The sequence below is a fragment of the Cebidichthys violaceus genome, unplaced genomic scaffold (assembly GCF_023349555.1).
Source record: "Cebidichthys violaceus isolate CVI_PGR_0920_01 unplaced genomic scaffold, fCebVio1.0.p SCAF_10, whole genome shotgun sequence".
Classification (NCBI taxonomy): domain Eukaryota; kingdom Metazoa; phylum Chordata; class Actinopteri; order Perciformes; family Stichaeidae; genus Cebidichthys; species Cebidichthys violaceus.
In genome coordinates this window covers 9,326,479-9,342,249 of record NW_027176263.1, presented here as the reverse complement: position 1 = coordinate 9,342,249, position 15,771 = coordinate 9,326,479, and the positions used below count along the sequence as shown (strand labels likewise).

Sequence of the window (15,771 nt, the reverse complement as noted above, 5' to 3'; positions counted from 1 at the left end):
TCAGCCTGTCAACATTGACACTTAGATCAAAGCCACACCTGCAGAAACCAAACCCCTGTGGGGCGGCTGAGCATGGTTGGTCTTCAGTCCCTGAAGTCTCGGATTTAGATCCAGTATGGTTCCTTAAACTTTTTATGAGGAATATTGCTTACTTTTATGATAAAAACTCAAAATTACTTTATATGTTAACATATTGTTGTTACTGGGACAGCTGTGGTAGTTTAGATCACTTTCAAGAAACCTGGGACGTTTTCAGTTCTGTCTTTGTGGATTAACATTTTGTCGTTAAGCTCTCTAAAATAAATAAATTAATACATAAATTACTCTATAAATAGACACTAGCAAATAGAAGAAAATTACACTTAAATGCAACAACCACATCCTTAACAATTGTATTACAAATTTGAAGTGTCACCAAATAGAACAAACTGCTGGCTTTATATCTGCAATTCTGATCACATCCCAAATAGTTACATTTTTATTTCAGAAAACCTACACATGTATAAGGACTGTACCGTTTACAGGTATATGACTCTTCTCAACAATTGACGGACATATACAAATAATTTGATCAAATATAAAAATATTGTTGTCTGACACGTATAGTCATTAACCAGTGTTACATGGAATAAACACATTTGTAATGTTAAAATGTTAAAATATGTAAAATGTATATTTCTGATATGCGAATCATTAACGTATCAATAAACATCACATTGCAGACACTAGGAGATGCTATGGTAGGAATATTTTCACTCAGATGTGTTTTCTGTAGTATAGTTTCTCCATAGCTTGAACCCACGGTCAATTATCTAAAGATAGAACACAAAAAAATTACATCTTAAAACAAACAATGCAATCTTTACAAAAAATGAAATCATTTTGAGAAATATTTATACCTTAACATGCTTTTGTTGACACACATCTTCAATGGATAAAGGATCAGGTGTTTTACGGCAGCACACTGCTGTGTCCCAAACCAGGGTCTCAACAAATTGGTGGCTGCCAAGAAAACACCCACACACATGCACAATGCCAAGTGACAATCAGACTTTTGTCTCCAAAAAACAAATAAATATGATTCTTGTATGTCTCCATGCACCTGGCCGAGGTCATTCTGCTCTGCTGCTGGGGACATGAAGGCCCGTCATTCCAGACACTTCTTGGCTGTTTTGGAGAGCAGAGAGGCGGCAGGTTGGTTTGGCTCGTCTTCCGTTGTGTGGAGTCAAAGCCGGGAAGCATCTGTGGAAGAGCAAGGATGGAAAAAAAGTATCTCGCTGATAACTCAATTCATGAAACACATATTTTACATCCAGACGTGTAGTACCGCAGCGTCATGCCCGCAAATAACTACTGTATTCTGGTAATTTCATTCGGTGTGACCTGTTGCCATGGTGGCTTCCAAAGGAAAAACAAACAAACGTTAAAGGCAGATAGTGTGTGGCAGCTATGTGTTAGCTTCCATAGACCTCTGTAGTGTTGTGTTGTGTTGTGTTGTGGCTGGTTTGTGTTACTAACCAAATCTTGGTCGCCTCGCTCCTCCTGCCAGCTCAGCGAGTCTATCTCCCTGTCCAGCAGTCTGGACCAGAGTTCACAGCAAGCAGAGAAAAACAAACCTCACTCAGTTTAAAGAGCAGTTGAAAGACTCCCTCAATGCGCTTCTGATCTCCTGTCGCCCCATTGGATCTGAATGTTACTAAAAACTAAACTTATAGAAAAAAAGGTTCAATTATCTATGTCAGTGCATCATTTCCTTTATGTTTCTGCCTGTTTGCTGAATTACCAACCTTTTAGAGCAAGCCATGTTTGTTAAACAGAGATCATGCATTCGTCTGAGCCTTCTCAAGTAAATCTCCGCTTTCCTGCTCTTCTTAGGAATCTCAGGGATAATCTGTGATTGAGACAAAGTAGCAAACATGAGCGTTTCCCTCTGTGCTGGGCTACCACACAGTGTAAATAAAAGACGGCTGACCTACCAAATCAGGCATCTTGCTCTGGAAGCTCTTCATAAAGTGAGGCTGTAGGGTTGCAAATGTGGGGGCTTTCATCTGTGGGTGGCACATATTACATTGATCTATCATATCCTTGTCCATTACTCATTTTGTAGTTTAAAAAGAGAAGTCCCCTTGTATACGAGGTAACCATGGTGTAAAAGTCATAGGTGTCATAGCCAGTGTCATTTCCCACAGTCCTAGTGTCCCTTTTGGCGCCTCTCTCTCTCCCCTTCCAACACCCCTCCCAGCGCTAACTGTCACACTAGGCCACTTCCTGATGTGGGCCTGCAGCACTGTGAATTAATGTTATTGATCTATATGGTGCTATATAGATCCCCCTGCCCATTCATTCCTCAAAGGATAAAAAGCAGGTGCAACTCAGATCAATTTAAGGGAACACAATCTAGTCTGCTTTGCTTTGGGAAAGCTTAAAAGGACCATAAGAGTGGTTTTCCATCTTTTAACCCATTTACTTCAAATCACTTAACATTACTGCTAATCATTTTTATAACATGTTGTGTAGTGGATTTTAAAATGCTGGCATTCCTCTTCCAGGCCACCACTGGTTTCCATTTTTGTATCACTATTCAGTATTTTCCTTTAATATGTTCTCATTAATTTATCACATAAATATAGTGGATTAAATAATTAGAGAACACGACAGTATAATGTAACATCTCTCAAATAAAACTAAATATGACCTCAACACGACCACACAGTTGATCACCGGCTCCCTGACGCTGTATTATAAGGTTAATATATTATGCATATCTTATATTATTCTGAGGTAAAGTAAAGTGGTGCTTGTTCCCACACATGCATACTGTAGGTGCCTCACAAACACTCAAAGCCTGAACCCTGGACTGACACCTTAAGGATGTCAATAGGCGAGACAGGCCTCTCCGGCAGCGGAGGATCTGAGATGTCAGCACCGAGCTGTGGTGAGTAATGCTGCTGCATGCCTGCTGGCTTTCACCGGTCTGGTCTGACCACTGTTTGCCTTCCCCTGCTCTCCCTCCAGCCAGGCTCATCCTCTGTTTGCTCAGGCCCGTTTTGACACAGAGGTGAGAAAGAAATGAGTCCTTCGTGCTTGTCCGTATATGCTCATCTCAGCACCTGCGCATAATCTCCCCTCCAATGTTACTAGTCTCTCTCCTGTTCTCTGATATCACTGTAAAGATTTAAAATAATGCTCTCTATGCCTATCGCCTCTTAATATTATTTCTCAAGTTTCAGGACTATTACCGGGTCCATACAATCATAATTTACAGTCATCAGTTATAACATTTATTTTAAAAAAGCCAACTACTAACTACAAACAGCAGGGCAAGAATATTTAAAATGTGACCAAACTGCTAAAACTCTGAGAGACGGTCAAAAACAGCACTGCCTACTGTATATTGTGTTTACTGTGCCACTAACCAGGAGCTATACGGACTGTGTACGTTGTGATAGTTTGTTCATCGGATTAAATCCAAAGTGTTAGAAATGAGAAAAAGACTCAAATTCAGACAGGGTTTGCGCTGGCTGAATGCTAGTTGCTATAGCTAACCGCTAACTGAAGGCCCGTCCCCCGGCTCCATCACCCGCCCTTCTCCCAGCGAAGTAGTCTCGTGGAGGACAAAGTGAAAATACTAGTTGTTTCTGCCACTTTGGATTTAATCCAATAAACAAACCATCAAAACGCACACAGACCCTGGATGTATTATTGACAAGCCCTTAGGGCAGCTCTTCTTCAAAGTGGACGCTACAGTGACTCATTATCACTATAAGACTGGACAGGCCTGGGCTAGCTGGTTAGCGTGCTCATTTAAGTAGACATTTCTGCAACACAGTACATAGACATCTTTGACATAACAACAATGTAAGCTCTTCACATTCTGTTAATAATGTTGGTTCATGTTTTGAACGCTTTAAACTAGAATGCTGGCCAGATCTCACACATTGCACCTTTAAGTGTACTATGTAACTTACACGTGGCGGGAGAAAATAAAGGAACTGAAAAGAAAATAGGTAAGATGGAATCAAAGAGAAAGAAAATATATTATCAGGTCCTCAGTAATGTGTGTTGCTTTGAGGAGGCAGTGGGGGATCACTGATCCAGGTGTATTTGCCTCTCACTGCCTTTGTTGAGTGAGATTACTGCCTCTGTGGTTTTGACACTAACCTTGGGAAACATTTGCTCAATTTCATCCTTCTCCTGGCTGCCACCAAAGATCTCCGCTGGACCTGACCCTTGCTTTAATAACCTACACGCACACACACACACACACACACACACACACACACACACACACACACACACACACACACACACACACACACACACACACACAATTAGTAAGTTCTACAGCTGGAAGAACAAAATGCCACCAACAGGATATTTAACTTAATGGATAATGATTGAGGAAAACGGCGTCAAAACATATTTCTCGTTCTCACTGCTGTGATGTCTGACCTGCACACAAAATGTCGGGTTGTTAATATATTCCTAATGGTGTGCTACATCTCAAGAGTAGCCATAGTGTGGTGCAGCTCACACCCAATAACACTGCGCACTCAGGTGACAACACACTTTGTCTGCTGGGTGCAAACTGGCTCCACGGAGGACTCCTGAGCAAGGCAGCGTTTACTCACAGGACAGTGCAGCAGGTAACAGATCCATACAAACACCAGTAGCTGCACTGGAGGCAGGTGGAGGAATGAGGATGTGGACCTGTGCAGCCATATATGTACAGTACTAGTGCTCAGATGAAAGATGACACTGCAGAAGCTTGATTATGAAAAACTCTGATAACTCATTAAATTGTTGCCTAGCGAGATCCTACAAAATAAGAGGCAACTAGACCAGCCCTGTATTATGTGCAAGTTCCACTCATTGAAGTCAGTTTATAGTAATAGTAATATGGTCTGGTGAATCTAATTTTGTAGACCTGTAATGCATACTTGTGAAATTCAACATGTTGAAGAGACCATGACCAGATGGCCACAACGATAGCAAATTACTGCCTCAACTGTCCAATAAATCATAGCAGCTAATAATAAGTGTATAAATAGCCACAACGCAGAACAGATTGGATGCATTGGCTCATTACTAAAAATCATAAACAAGGACTTTGCCGACTCCATATTTTTGGGTTCCGCTCTAATTGCTTATATTTGGGGTATTTCTTACGGATGTGGGGAATGTGCTTGTGGCACAGTACTGGGGTTGGGGGGCCGCTGACTCGCCATGTTTGTCTGTGGAGCGGTGAGACTTCACACTGATGGAGGACTTGTCAGCGCAAGCCTTCACATGCCTTCTTACTTAGCTCCTAATGTCCCCAAGCCAATGTGCTGTTTCACGGTGGCAGCCTTGTGCTAACATCATACATGCTCCTACTAAACAGAGTTCGGCCCTAATTAACAAAAAAGGGTGACAGTGGCCGACACTGTTCTGTTATACATTCACAACATGTAAACACATTGGACACTGAGGGTGATATGAGCAGGTGCAAAAGTGTAAAGTTGATCTGAACTACATGCCTTGGAGATCATTTTCTGTAGCTATAGTATAGTAGGTATAGTATGAATTGTGAAATTTATATTTGATACTAACAGCACTTATGTTAATCGCCAGTGTTATGAGGGGCTTTCAAGGTCATATTTTTTGCTGATCATCATTTACAATAACTTCAAACAGAAAAAGGAAACGTTTTCTGAAGTAACTTTGCCTGAAGTAGTTAAAACACTGAAACAGTTGAAGTGGCAGTTGGACTTGGGCCTACTGAAAATAGCAGTTAAAATGGATGTGCTGAAAGAAGCGTAAGTTACAGTTCAAATGTAAGCACTGAACGAAGTTGAATAGTCAAATTAACTGTAAGTGCAGAGTCAAGGGTCAGTTTAAATGAAAATGATAAAACTGTAAGACATTTTTATTTCAGTTGATTTTAGGTGACAAATCGAGCTGGACGAGTCAGCTGAAGCGAAAGTTCTGAAATAAATTAGTGTCAGTTGAAGTGTATAAACTGAAAGACAATGTCAGTTAAAGTGTCAGCTGAACAGTAAGCAAACTCTTCAATAAAGTTGTCTCTCAGATTATCTCTTCCACTTTTTGGTAAATGGAGCGCTGTTTGCCTGGAATCCCGTAAAGCTTTGAATGAGAAGGAACTCTCCAAACAGTTCAACATCTGCTCCCAGTGCTGGCATGAAGTGACACCACTGGCCCAATTGCTATGTCTCTTTTGTAGCGGACATAATTACGACATTTTCCCCTGGATAATGTTTGTCAGAGTCAAAGCAACCATCCAAGGAGAGGAGTCTCCACAACAGTGGGGTCAGCTTGTGTTTGGTCATCTCACTTCTACGTGAGTAATCAGCTCTCTCCCCCAGGAGGGTCAATGCTGAACAAGCCTGCAGTGGAGGCTGTGTTTGATTTAAAGTCAGTGCAAACAGAGATCCAGTAGACCAGAGGCCTCTACAGCCGAGAATCACGTCCCTGACAGCCCTCCACCAACAGCAGCTGCATCTTTGACACATTAAACCTCAGACATGTAGATCCTCAAATATACAGAATATAATGTCTACAGTATAATTTTCCATATTTATTTGAAAAATATTTGGAACAAACTATTTTTGCTGCTGCATAATATTATGTTCAAAGAAATCTCAAGACTTCTACGTGTCGCTTTAAAGCAGAAGTGTGAAATTTTGGGGGAAAATTTCAAACTATTGCTTTAAAAGTACGGAATGCTGCAGGCTTTAAAATGAAGGCAGCAGAGATAATGATTATTTGAAAAGAAATATTGGACAGGGGTCAATACTCAATAAAACAAATGCAGACTCAGTACAGTGTATTTTGTCTGCACCTGGAGTGCTCCTCATCTCCTTTATCTTCAGCAGTGCAGGGATGTTTCTCTGAGATCTTGTGTTGAGTCATCAAATCAGCTGCAGGCCTGCTTTCCAGCACTGTTAACGTTACAGCAACACACATGCAAAGTCACATCTACTGTTTTTTCCATAATAGATCTAGAAGGAGGTTTTTATTTTAATATCAAACTGTTACTCAACTCCTTTCCCTGACATCCTCCAGACTCTTGTGTAGTTGAGATGGCTCACTGTTGTATCTGATGCACCTATAAAAGTCCTCCAAGTCATGGTGGGTCTTCAGATGTCCACGCTCAGCTAACTGTTTCTGGAGGTCAAAGATCTCAGAAAAAAACGATAGAACACTTTGATGAACATCACAGGGAGACATGAAACATCAATGACATATTAAAGTCAGGTGTCACTGTGTGTCAGTGCTGGGACAAAACCTACCAGGTAGTAGCTGGTTTTGGGGAGGGACTTCAGGTGTGAGTCATTGTGCTGCAGCTTGGAGAAGGCCAACTTCTTTTGTTTCTGAAGAATAAAAGAGAAGGACGCAGACAGACGGAGAGACAGAGAATTGTGGGAATAGAGATTTGAAGCAACCCTCCCTTGTTTAAGGGGCTGGGAAACAGAGTGCACAGAACAAATGAGAAGTAAACACGCAGCCACAGGAAGCCATTAACAGCAGCAAGGACCAATTAGGCCCCAGCAGGTGTTCTTGCCTTTGCCTGCTTTGGTCCTGCCTCACCTCTGTGTCTGTGACAGAGCCTCTCGATCTGAGCTGAGGAAACAACGGGTAGTTTCATTTGCTCAGCAATTTGAAGCAAAGGATTCCTACTGGAAGGCCTCTATAGTCCTTTATTGTCCCCCCACCAAGTGCAAGTCATTAGAGAGGACATTTACATCCTCCTGACGAAGCCCTGCTTTTACAGGAGGGGCAGATAAGACAGGATCTCTCTCATGTTAAACCCCCTCTATGCAGCTGCTCTCTAAAGCTTATTGCTCTCTTCACACCCCATCAGCATAGAGACGAGACAGTCAAAATCAAAGCCAACCACAGCAGCTGAAATGGCAGAAGTAGAATTATACGCAAGAACAGGTAACTACATTTGTTAAAAACAAATAAACAAAAACAAAAGAAAAAAGAAGTGACAGGATATATGGGAGTGAAAAAAGGCCATGATAATTTCAGTCTTATAAACAACTTAATACATAAGTGTGAAATTTCACCATTACTAAAACCGTATTGTTGATGTTTAAATACCATTGAATTCACAGCATTGCCTTTTTTACTTTGAAAATCATCTATCTGAATCCCCCATGTCTCTCAAATGGTGCATTTTCAAAACTTGATTTTAAGTGTTCTCAAGGGTTCACCAATTTAGACAGAAAATGAAAGTGACTTTAATTTATGCTTTTAGAATGAGAATGTATCAAGAGAATGTATAGAATGAGAATGTATCAAATGTGAGCAGAACGTGACAAAGTGAAAAAGGTCACTCAGTACTGATTAACATACAAAATAATGTCAAAACTAAATTTCAGATAAGATATTTTTCAAAGTAAAATATTTACATTCCAACGCTATAAACTCAGTGGTGTTACAATGTCAACATGAATAATTCACTAGTGATTAAATTTCACTATTAGGTATTCTGTTTTTTGTCAGATTCAAAATGTTACAACCTGTCTTTGCTTCCATAGAATGGATTAACTGATCAAACATCACTTGCAAATTATTTAACATGTAATTAAAGCGGGTTCATACAATAGAAGATTCATCAACGGTGTTAGCAAGCTATAGTGTGCAGGACTTAAAGACTCACAGGATTAAGTTGTAAACAGCAGCTGCAATTGTTTCCAATGATATGCCTGTCACTTGAGGAGTAAAAAGGAAAGTGGCGGTGTTGTAGTGAAAACAGAGAGGCTTTGATTTGCAGGGTTATGTATTTGAGCACAGACAATGTGTAGCACAGTGGTAGGCAAATAGTTGCCTGAAGGCCAAATCAGGACCCCAGCAAAGTACTTGGCCTGCAGACTAAAGCTGAAATTTTGACTTCCAAAGTTTTACAACTTTTCTCCTGTAGTTACAAATTTAAATACAAGGCTCATGTAAATCCCAATAAATATGATATTGTTAGGACTAATACTGCCCTCAATGCCCCCATGTGTAGAGAGGCATGCAAACCAACTGCCCCGGGCTATTTGAACACAGTATGCCCTGAGATAAAGTCCCAAAACAAACACTTTTATGAAACACTTTTATTCTTAAATTAATGAAAACAAAATAACAAAATAATCCACTGTGTCCTTTGATCCCACAATGAAGAAACGCTGAAACAAACTGACACATGGATGAACCTAATCACTTAACCCCGGTTGTAGTGTATGTTAGAGAGAAAACATGTAGTCGAGACTGAATAACTAATTGATTTCATATATTTTTTGTCCCCACAAGTTGTAGCATGTAGTAATGGTGGTAAAAGTTCAACATGATATCATAGTCAGCAATGATTAAGGTATTGAATATTATGACTTTAATGTATCAAAGAATATAATCTGTAATAATTGAAACCATTTAAAGTGAATGTCAGACAGATTTTGACCTCTGCGATACACACACATGACTCAGATAAAGCCCTCAGCTCTGACAACGTTACGATTCAATGATTTACCTGCTTGGTTTCATTCTCTGACTTTGCTCTGGCCGTCTCATCTCTCTGCTGCAGAAATACTCTCTGTGAGTGAACCTTGTCTGTGAGCAGGGCGGCATAGCGGCGACGGAGAGCGTCTCGGAGACGGTGGATGTTCCTGTACACCTCTAGATGGCGCTGGAGGATAAATAAAGTAACAGAAGGAGACTTACTGAGAGGAAATGACCTAAAAGTAAGCACCACCTGAGTATAGACAGGTAGTCAGTATTTACTATAAAGATAAGGAGATTATAAAGCTATTGATTACTGATGAATGAGATGTGGGTATTTATTAATACAATGATCTCTCATTGCATCATTGTGCCTTTGTGACAATGAATGTGTCTTTTTTGAATCAATGTTCAGTATTTATCAACCTGATCGAGCTGAGCCTGATGCCGGGCCTTGGCCTCTTGGTCCAGGTCTGGACCGCTGTCATGCATTGCCTTCCTCCTCCGGGGCTCAGCTTTGACTTCATCCCCTGCCTATCAACAGTAAAACCCCAATTTAGATGCTGTGGGAGTGAGTCAGTCAGCTTGCCTAAAGATTAAAAAAAGAATGCATTTTTGGTAATCCCTCTCATCTGCCAAAAGCAACCTCCCACACAACAGCTTCACATTGTGTTCTTGCAATACCCAGACAAAAAATAGAAAATAAAATACGCAGGAGGAATATGCCCACTTCCTCTCCCACAAAGCCCTCACCTTATTTCCTGCATGTCTGCAGGAAACAATTTTGTAAGGCTGTGATCTGCCCTAAGTATATCATTGGGCTACAGTGTCCTTATTTAATCCTGATAAAGACTGATACCCAACAGATGTTGCAGAGGGAGGTTTTAGAGGCAGATTTCAACTACTACATCTTGAAGCAAATGTTGTCTTGCCCCAGAGTATAAAGAGAAAATATAAGATGGAAAAGAATGCAAAATGCGGAGCATGTTACCAAAGAATGCAAGGCTAATGGGAGTAACAGCATGCATGCCATAGCAGATTAACTACACAGGAAAAACATGGAGCTACATGCTCCCTTTTAGAACCCTTAAATGAAGAATGTAACATGCTTGAAGTTTCATGGGAGGACTGCACTCTCTGATCCAAGTCTTATCTCTGAGGTCGCCCTGTCTCTGGGAAATGCCTTGTTCTTAACAGGTTGCCCCTGAATGACCACATTACTGAAGTTTATGGGCTGAGTCAGTTCGGGAAGTGTCTGCTTTGTCTTTTCTCACAAAAGCTGCTGGAAACGAGGGATTTATCTGTTCCGTTGCCACAGTAATACTGTCGTGGCAGAGCGGAGGGACCAGCCGTTCTTTAGCTCTCACTGCTGTGTGCAAAGTGTAAGTGACGGGGCGAAGGCGGCATCCATCTGCGCTCCCTGCCACTATAAATCAGTGGAGGATAATGCAGCTGTCCTGCTGTACCACATCACTCTGCCAGACAGTGATCATGATACTGCAGTGAGGTGGACAGAAGCCTGCAGCCATTTCTTCTTCTTTCTTTTTACTCCTGATCCATAAGGAGCAGGGTAGAGACTGAGACATTGGAGATAAAAATAGAAAATAAAGACACTCGATGCTGCAGGTGTAAACAGAAGCAGTTTGTGTCAGAAGATGAAAAAAGGCAGAGCTGAAAAGAGAGAGAGAGTTAGCAACTCCAAATGATAAAGACCTTGAGTTTGGAAAAGGTGTTTTGACTTGTAACCAAGCGGACCATCTCAACTTGTTGGCAGCTTCTGCTTCTTTAAATTCTACTTATCCTATTGAATTTAAGTATTTGAGCTATTCCGACGTAATAATGCAGCTCTCACCCCCAGGACAGACACAGTCATGAACAGCTCGGCTTCAGGCCTGAACCAGACAGCAGTGAATACCAGAGAGAGGCACATGAACAAGGACACGATTGAACCGACACAATAGAGCAGGATTACTAAACTTTCGGTCACAGAGCCAGTAGATAATATCATGACAGGAGGCACGGAGAACCGAACGGGTCTTGGTACACACTGTACTGGCTCAGCCACGATCTCAGTCTGCAACATGCAACAATAAAACCACTTTGTGACACTGAATGGGAACAATTGGCCTTACTCTAGCAGTTTGTTTGCACATTACATTAATGAGAAATCTGTAATGTCATGTACTGGACCACTATAAAAACTCATAGGACAAATATTTGACACCTGATCTGTTTATCCATTACTGATTAAAATGCCATTTAACAGGATAAGAGCAGGATAAAATATGAAACTCTCATGAGTTGATGAGTGGGTTATTTAAAATACCTTTCTGACACCAACAGGTAGTAAGTGTGCATCCAAAATAGAGGGCAGAGTGCTTGATCGATGAAGGTCTTTGCTCTCAGATCTCATGGCAAATCCTCTATTGACCTTCAGAGAAAGGATTATTGGCAATTAAATTCCAAAATAATAAATAAAGATAATTTTAAGGTTATGAGTAATTTTTCAAAAATAGCTTACCAGTTGTTGGGCTTTTCAAACACACTGTTATGTCTTAAACCTCACAGTCTTCTGTCCAACTTGTGACTTTAAAGTGTACCAAACTCTGTGTAAGACTGGTTACCAAGTTACCGAGAACAATGGAGTTAAGCCTTATTGCAGAGAACCTTCACACTGAACACACATTTTAAATATGTTTGTGACCCTGCATGAAGATTTAATTTGTGTCAAAGGCTATGGCATGTGATTGCTTCTTTCCTTCAAAGTTTAACTTGACTGGTTTTATGGTCAATACAATAAAGCGTAAGGCAGCTAAAGAGAACCAACAAAGGCGTAATTCCTCTTTAACTCTGGTTTATTTTATTTTTCATACTGGTTTGTTTCTAAGCCCTCAACTGGTCCCTGACCTGCTGTTTCTCCCTGAGTAGTACATGAAATGTATTACCACATATAGAATTAAAACATGCTTCTTTGTAGCTCAGAGAGGACCACATAAGTATGGGAATGTCAGGATTAAACCCTAAATTCAAACTGGGAATACCTTTGTTGCAAACTATGTAGTTCTGCCACTCTGGGGGAAACTATCCCCCAGATATTTGGTATACCAACACTGTTTAATTCTGGTAGCATTGTTTGGCATGTTTAACATGCATTGTTTGGTTTGATATGATACAAGTAAAGCCAACTGGAGGTAATTTCCTGAAGGGATCATGCACCTGGGCCCCTCAGTACATTGGTCCACCCTGCTTAACAGGAAATCTAAGAGGCTTACAGCACTAATGCCCAAATGGCTTCAGGTAGCTACAGCAACAAAAGATCCTTTAAATAAAAAGTCTGGTAAGCGGCCAGAACTCTTAATGACAGCCAATCAGCATCATGTAACAGAATCATTCAAGAGCAACAACACACATCAGCTTTAAAAAGATTTAAAAGGGTCAGTGACACTTGCATAATTAAAAAACAAAACAATTTTACTTCAAATGGCATAAAGTCATCAATTGAGAAAACGTTTGACAGTACAAATATTTAGTAAATATTAAATACTGTACATCGCTGATAAATCCCTACAAAGGATATAACCCTCTTACTAGAGGAGAAAATAAACAGTCCAGTTTGGTTTCAGCAGCAGGCGCATGTAAAGCCCTGTTGTTGACAGCGTATTGTTCTCCAGCACAAAGGAACGGTTTCACGTCCCTTTACGCAAACCCCACTGCCAATCCACAGGCGCCCCACTGAAAACAAAAACCATGTGCAAAGGACGACACTATTAAGGTATTCAGTTCAAACTGTAGCAAAACATTGAACAGGCATTACACTCGCAAAGCAACGTCCCTGTGAACCATAAGAAGCACTGTTGGTTGCAATTCAGCTTTAATATCTTATTTCTGTTGAATGCCAAATGTCCAATGCAGATTACTTATTTTCATTTTCTTCAATAACTGTAATTTGTTGTGACATCTATGTTAGCAAATTACTCCGAAACAAATTAACATTCCTCTGCAGTGATTTTTTTTCCCCCTTTGCGAACGTTTAGTTTACAATAGTCAAATGTAAGATACCATCGCAGCGGGCCTACATCGGTGCACGCTTTTCATGAGTCCATCATTCCTTCAGTCTGCAGTGTAAAAAAGAAAAGAAAAAGAAAGTTCAAAAGTCAGGTGTCAGCAACCTTTAAGGTGCGGGAGTGCAGAAAGTTTGTCGACTTTTCCCAAAGCAGCGGCATTTTCGACCCCTTTGAGCCACTCTTTACATTTCCTCACGACAGTCTCATCCACGTCTCCATCCTCTTCTTCATACTCCACGTCGTCGTACTTGTATTGATCATTCAACAGAGATATCTTAACGATGGCGGTGATGTCCTGCTCGGCGCTTTCCACTTTGGCGACGGGAGCGCAGCCCTTGGACGTTCCGTGCGTCTTTTTGGATGGAAAAACTCGCCTGTGGCGAAAGTCTGCGGAGGCGCAACACTTCTGTTGCTTTGCCATCATCTGCTTTTCTAGATTCCGTTTTTGGATGACAAGAATGGCTTCAGGGGTGAGACTGAGGGTAAACTGAATCTCCTTCTTCCCTTCCTCTTTGCCGTTGAGGTGTCTGGCGGAGTCCATGGAGCTGGAGCGCCTGACTCTCTCGGACGAGTCCTGAGGTTTTGGTAACGTCAGCCAGGAGCTCTTCTCCTGCGTCTCCTGACCGGCACCTGCCTTCTGAGCGGAGCTTTTACGCTTCTCTTGTTGGGCTCTTCGCCCCAAATTCCTTAAATTCGCCGACGTCCAAGAAGTGGACTGCTTCTCTTTATCGGACCCTTTCTCTCCGCCGGATTTGCTGGTGTGCTCAGTGTGAGGAGGCACTCCGTTGGTTTTCTTTTTCCCGAATAGATCCCTGCCCGGAGAGGAGATCCGCTGGTGGAGGCTGATGGGCGGAAAAGGCATTTTTGTGGCTGGAAGTGATCAGGATACAAAAACGTGCAAATGTTCAAAGTGCAGATGATGAAGGAAGCCCTGCGCAAAGCGACGAGCGGCGCTCTGCGGGCATTATCCAACAGCGAGGTGGAGAGGGGCTGCTGTAGTGCACCTGTTGTCCACAAAGACTGGAGTTCAACTGGTGCACACGCACACGGCCTGGCTGCTTTATGGTGGGGCTGGCAGGAAGGCGTGGTCACGAGAAGCACCAAACAAAGCCAGGCAAAAACTGTGGTGATGTCATTTCATAATTTCCAATTACTTCCTCAAGCGATGAGCGACATCCACCTCATGTTCCCCTCATCTTTTCTCACAGCGCCTCTCTGCCGTTTCACGGTCATTTTCAACCCACATGCTCAAATTATTTAATATTAATCAGCCTGAAAAATATCACTCATCTGCAATTTTTTTTTGATATAGCAAGTGGGTGGATATATTTTAAAAGTGACCACAGGTGAAGATACACGTGGTTCTTAAATGGGACCATTATATCTTGTCTATTTCAAGCAATTACATTCTAACTTTAATAACAAATGAAGCAGAAAATACTGCATCAATTTAAGCCGATATACATTTTTACTCAAATGTGCCTCAACATCAAAACACGCGTTAAGACAGCTTGTTAACGTGAACAAGTTGAGAAACACACAAAATGTGCATTTTTCATCTCTAACTTACATTCTTCAGTTTAAGTAGTCACAGCTGTGAATATACCTCCCTATAGTACATGTATACTGCATACGACCATAAAGGTACCGTTTGGTCCTTGTTGTAAGATAACCCTGTCTGTCCTTGAACTAACAAACCATGTCATTGGCTCAATGCTTTCAGTCAGTCAATATCTCAAATATCAATGAAATGATGCATGTAGATGGTCTGTTGTTCTTTCAGCCACGCAGCCTATGAAAGACATCCAGAGGGATACACAGATAGTCTACAATATTGATTCCTCTTCCTTTTTGCTGATATCTGCACTTTCACGCAGACCGTTAACACAATTGATTCAATGTGATTTTGTTTCCATCAGTGTAGGGTGTAAGAGACAAATCAATGCTTTGTTCCAAATCTATAGTTTTTAGACTTTTTTTTAGACGTTTATTTGATATCGCCTGAGGAATACATATACTTTTACAGCTTGTGAAACATTTGGCCATATATTATTTAGCTGCTGTGGTGATTACTATATCAATATGAGGGATTTAAAGGAAAGAAATCATTTACATTATAGTGTTCAAATTAATTGCTGTAAAGGCAGGAAAAACATTGGGCCCTAGTGGTTCATTACTTTAAACATTTTTTTGTGTGAGACTTGAGTTGTGTTTCGGTTGC

General features: G+C 41.1%; 2 protein-coding genes across 2 annotated transcripts; both read right to left on the bottom strand.

Moving 5' to 3' along the window:
- Positions 1 to 449: 449 nt before the first annotated feature.
- On the bottom strand, positions 450 to 12,800 carry si:ch211-130h14.4 (uncharacterized). Its single transcript, XM_068724872.1, has 14 exons — positions 12,008 to 12,800; positions 11,813 to 11,917; positions 9,913 to 10,020; positions 9,518 to 9,673; positions 7,293 to 7,373; positions 7,044 to 7,182; positions 6,842 to 6,941; positions 4,162 to 4,243; positions 1,977 to 2,048; positions 1,788 to 1,891; positions 1,519 to 1,579; positions 1,103 to 1,242; positions 900 to 1,002; positions 450 to 812 (listed from the first exon to the last, which is right to left on the bottom strand). The coding sequence occupies exons 2-14, from the start codon at positions 11,897 to 11,899 to the stop codon at positions 753 to 755; spliced, it is 1,293 nt and encodes a 430-aa protein (XP_068580973.1). The 5' UTR covers positions 11,900 to 11,917; positions 12,008 to 12,800; the 3' UTR covers positions 450 to 752.
- Positions 12,801 to 12,936: 136 nt separating this feature from the next.
- prr18 (proline rich 18) lies at positions 12,937 to 15,382 on the bottom strand. The gene has a single exon (XM_068724878.1). The coding sequence runs from the start codon at positions 14,410 to 14,412 to the stop codon at positions 13,648 to 13,650; it is 765 nt and encodes a 254-aa protein (XP_068580979.1). The 5' UTR covers positions 14,413 to 15,382; the 3' UTR covers positions 12,937 to 13,647.
- Positions 15,383 to 15,771: the final 389 nt, after the last annotated feature.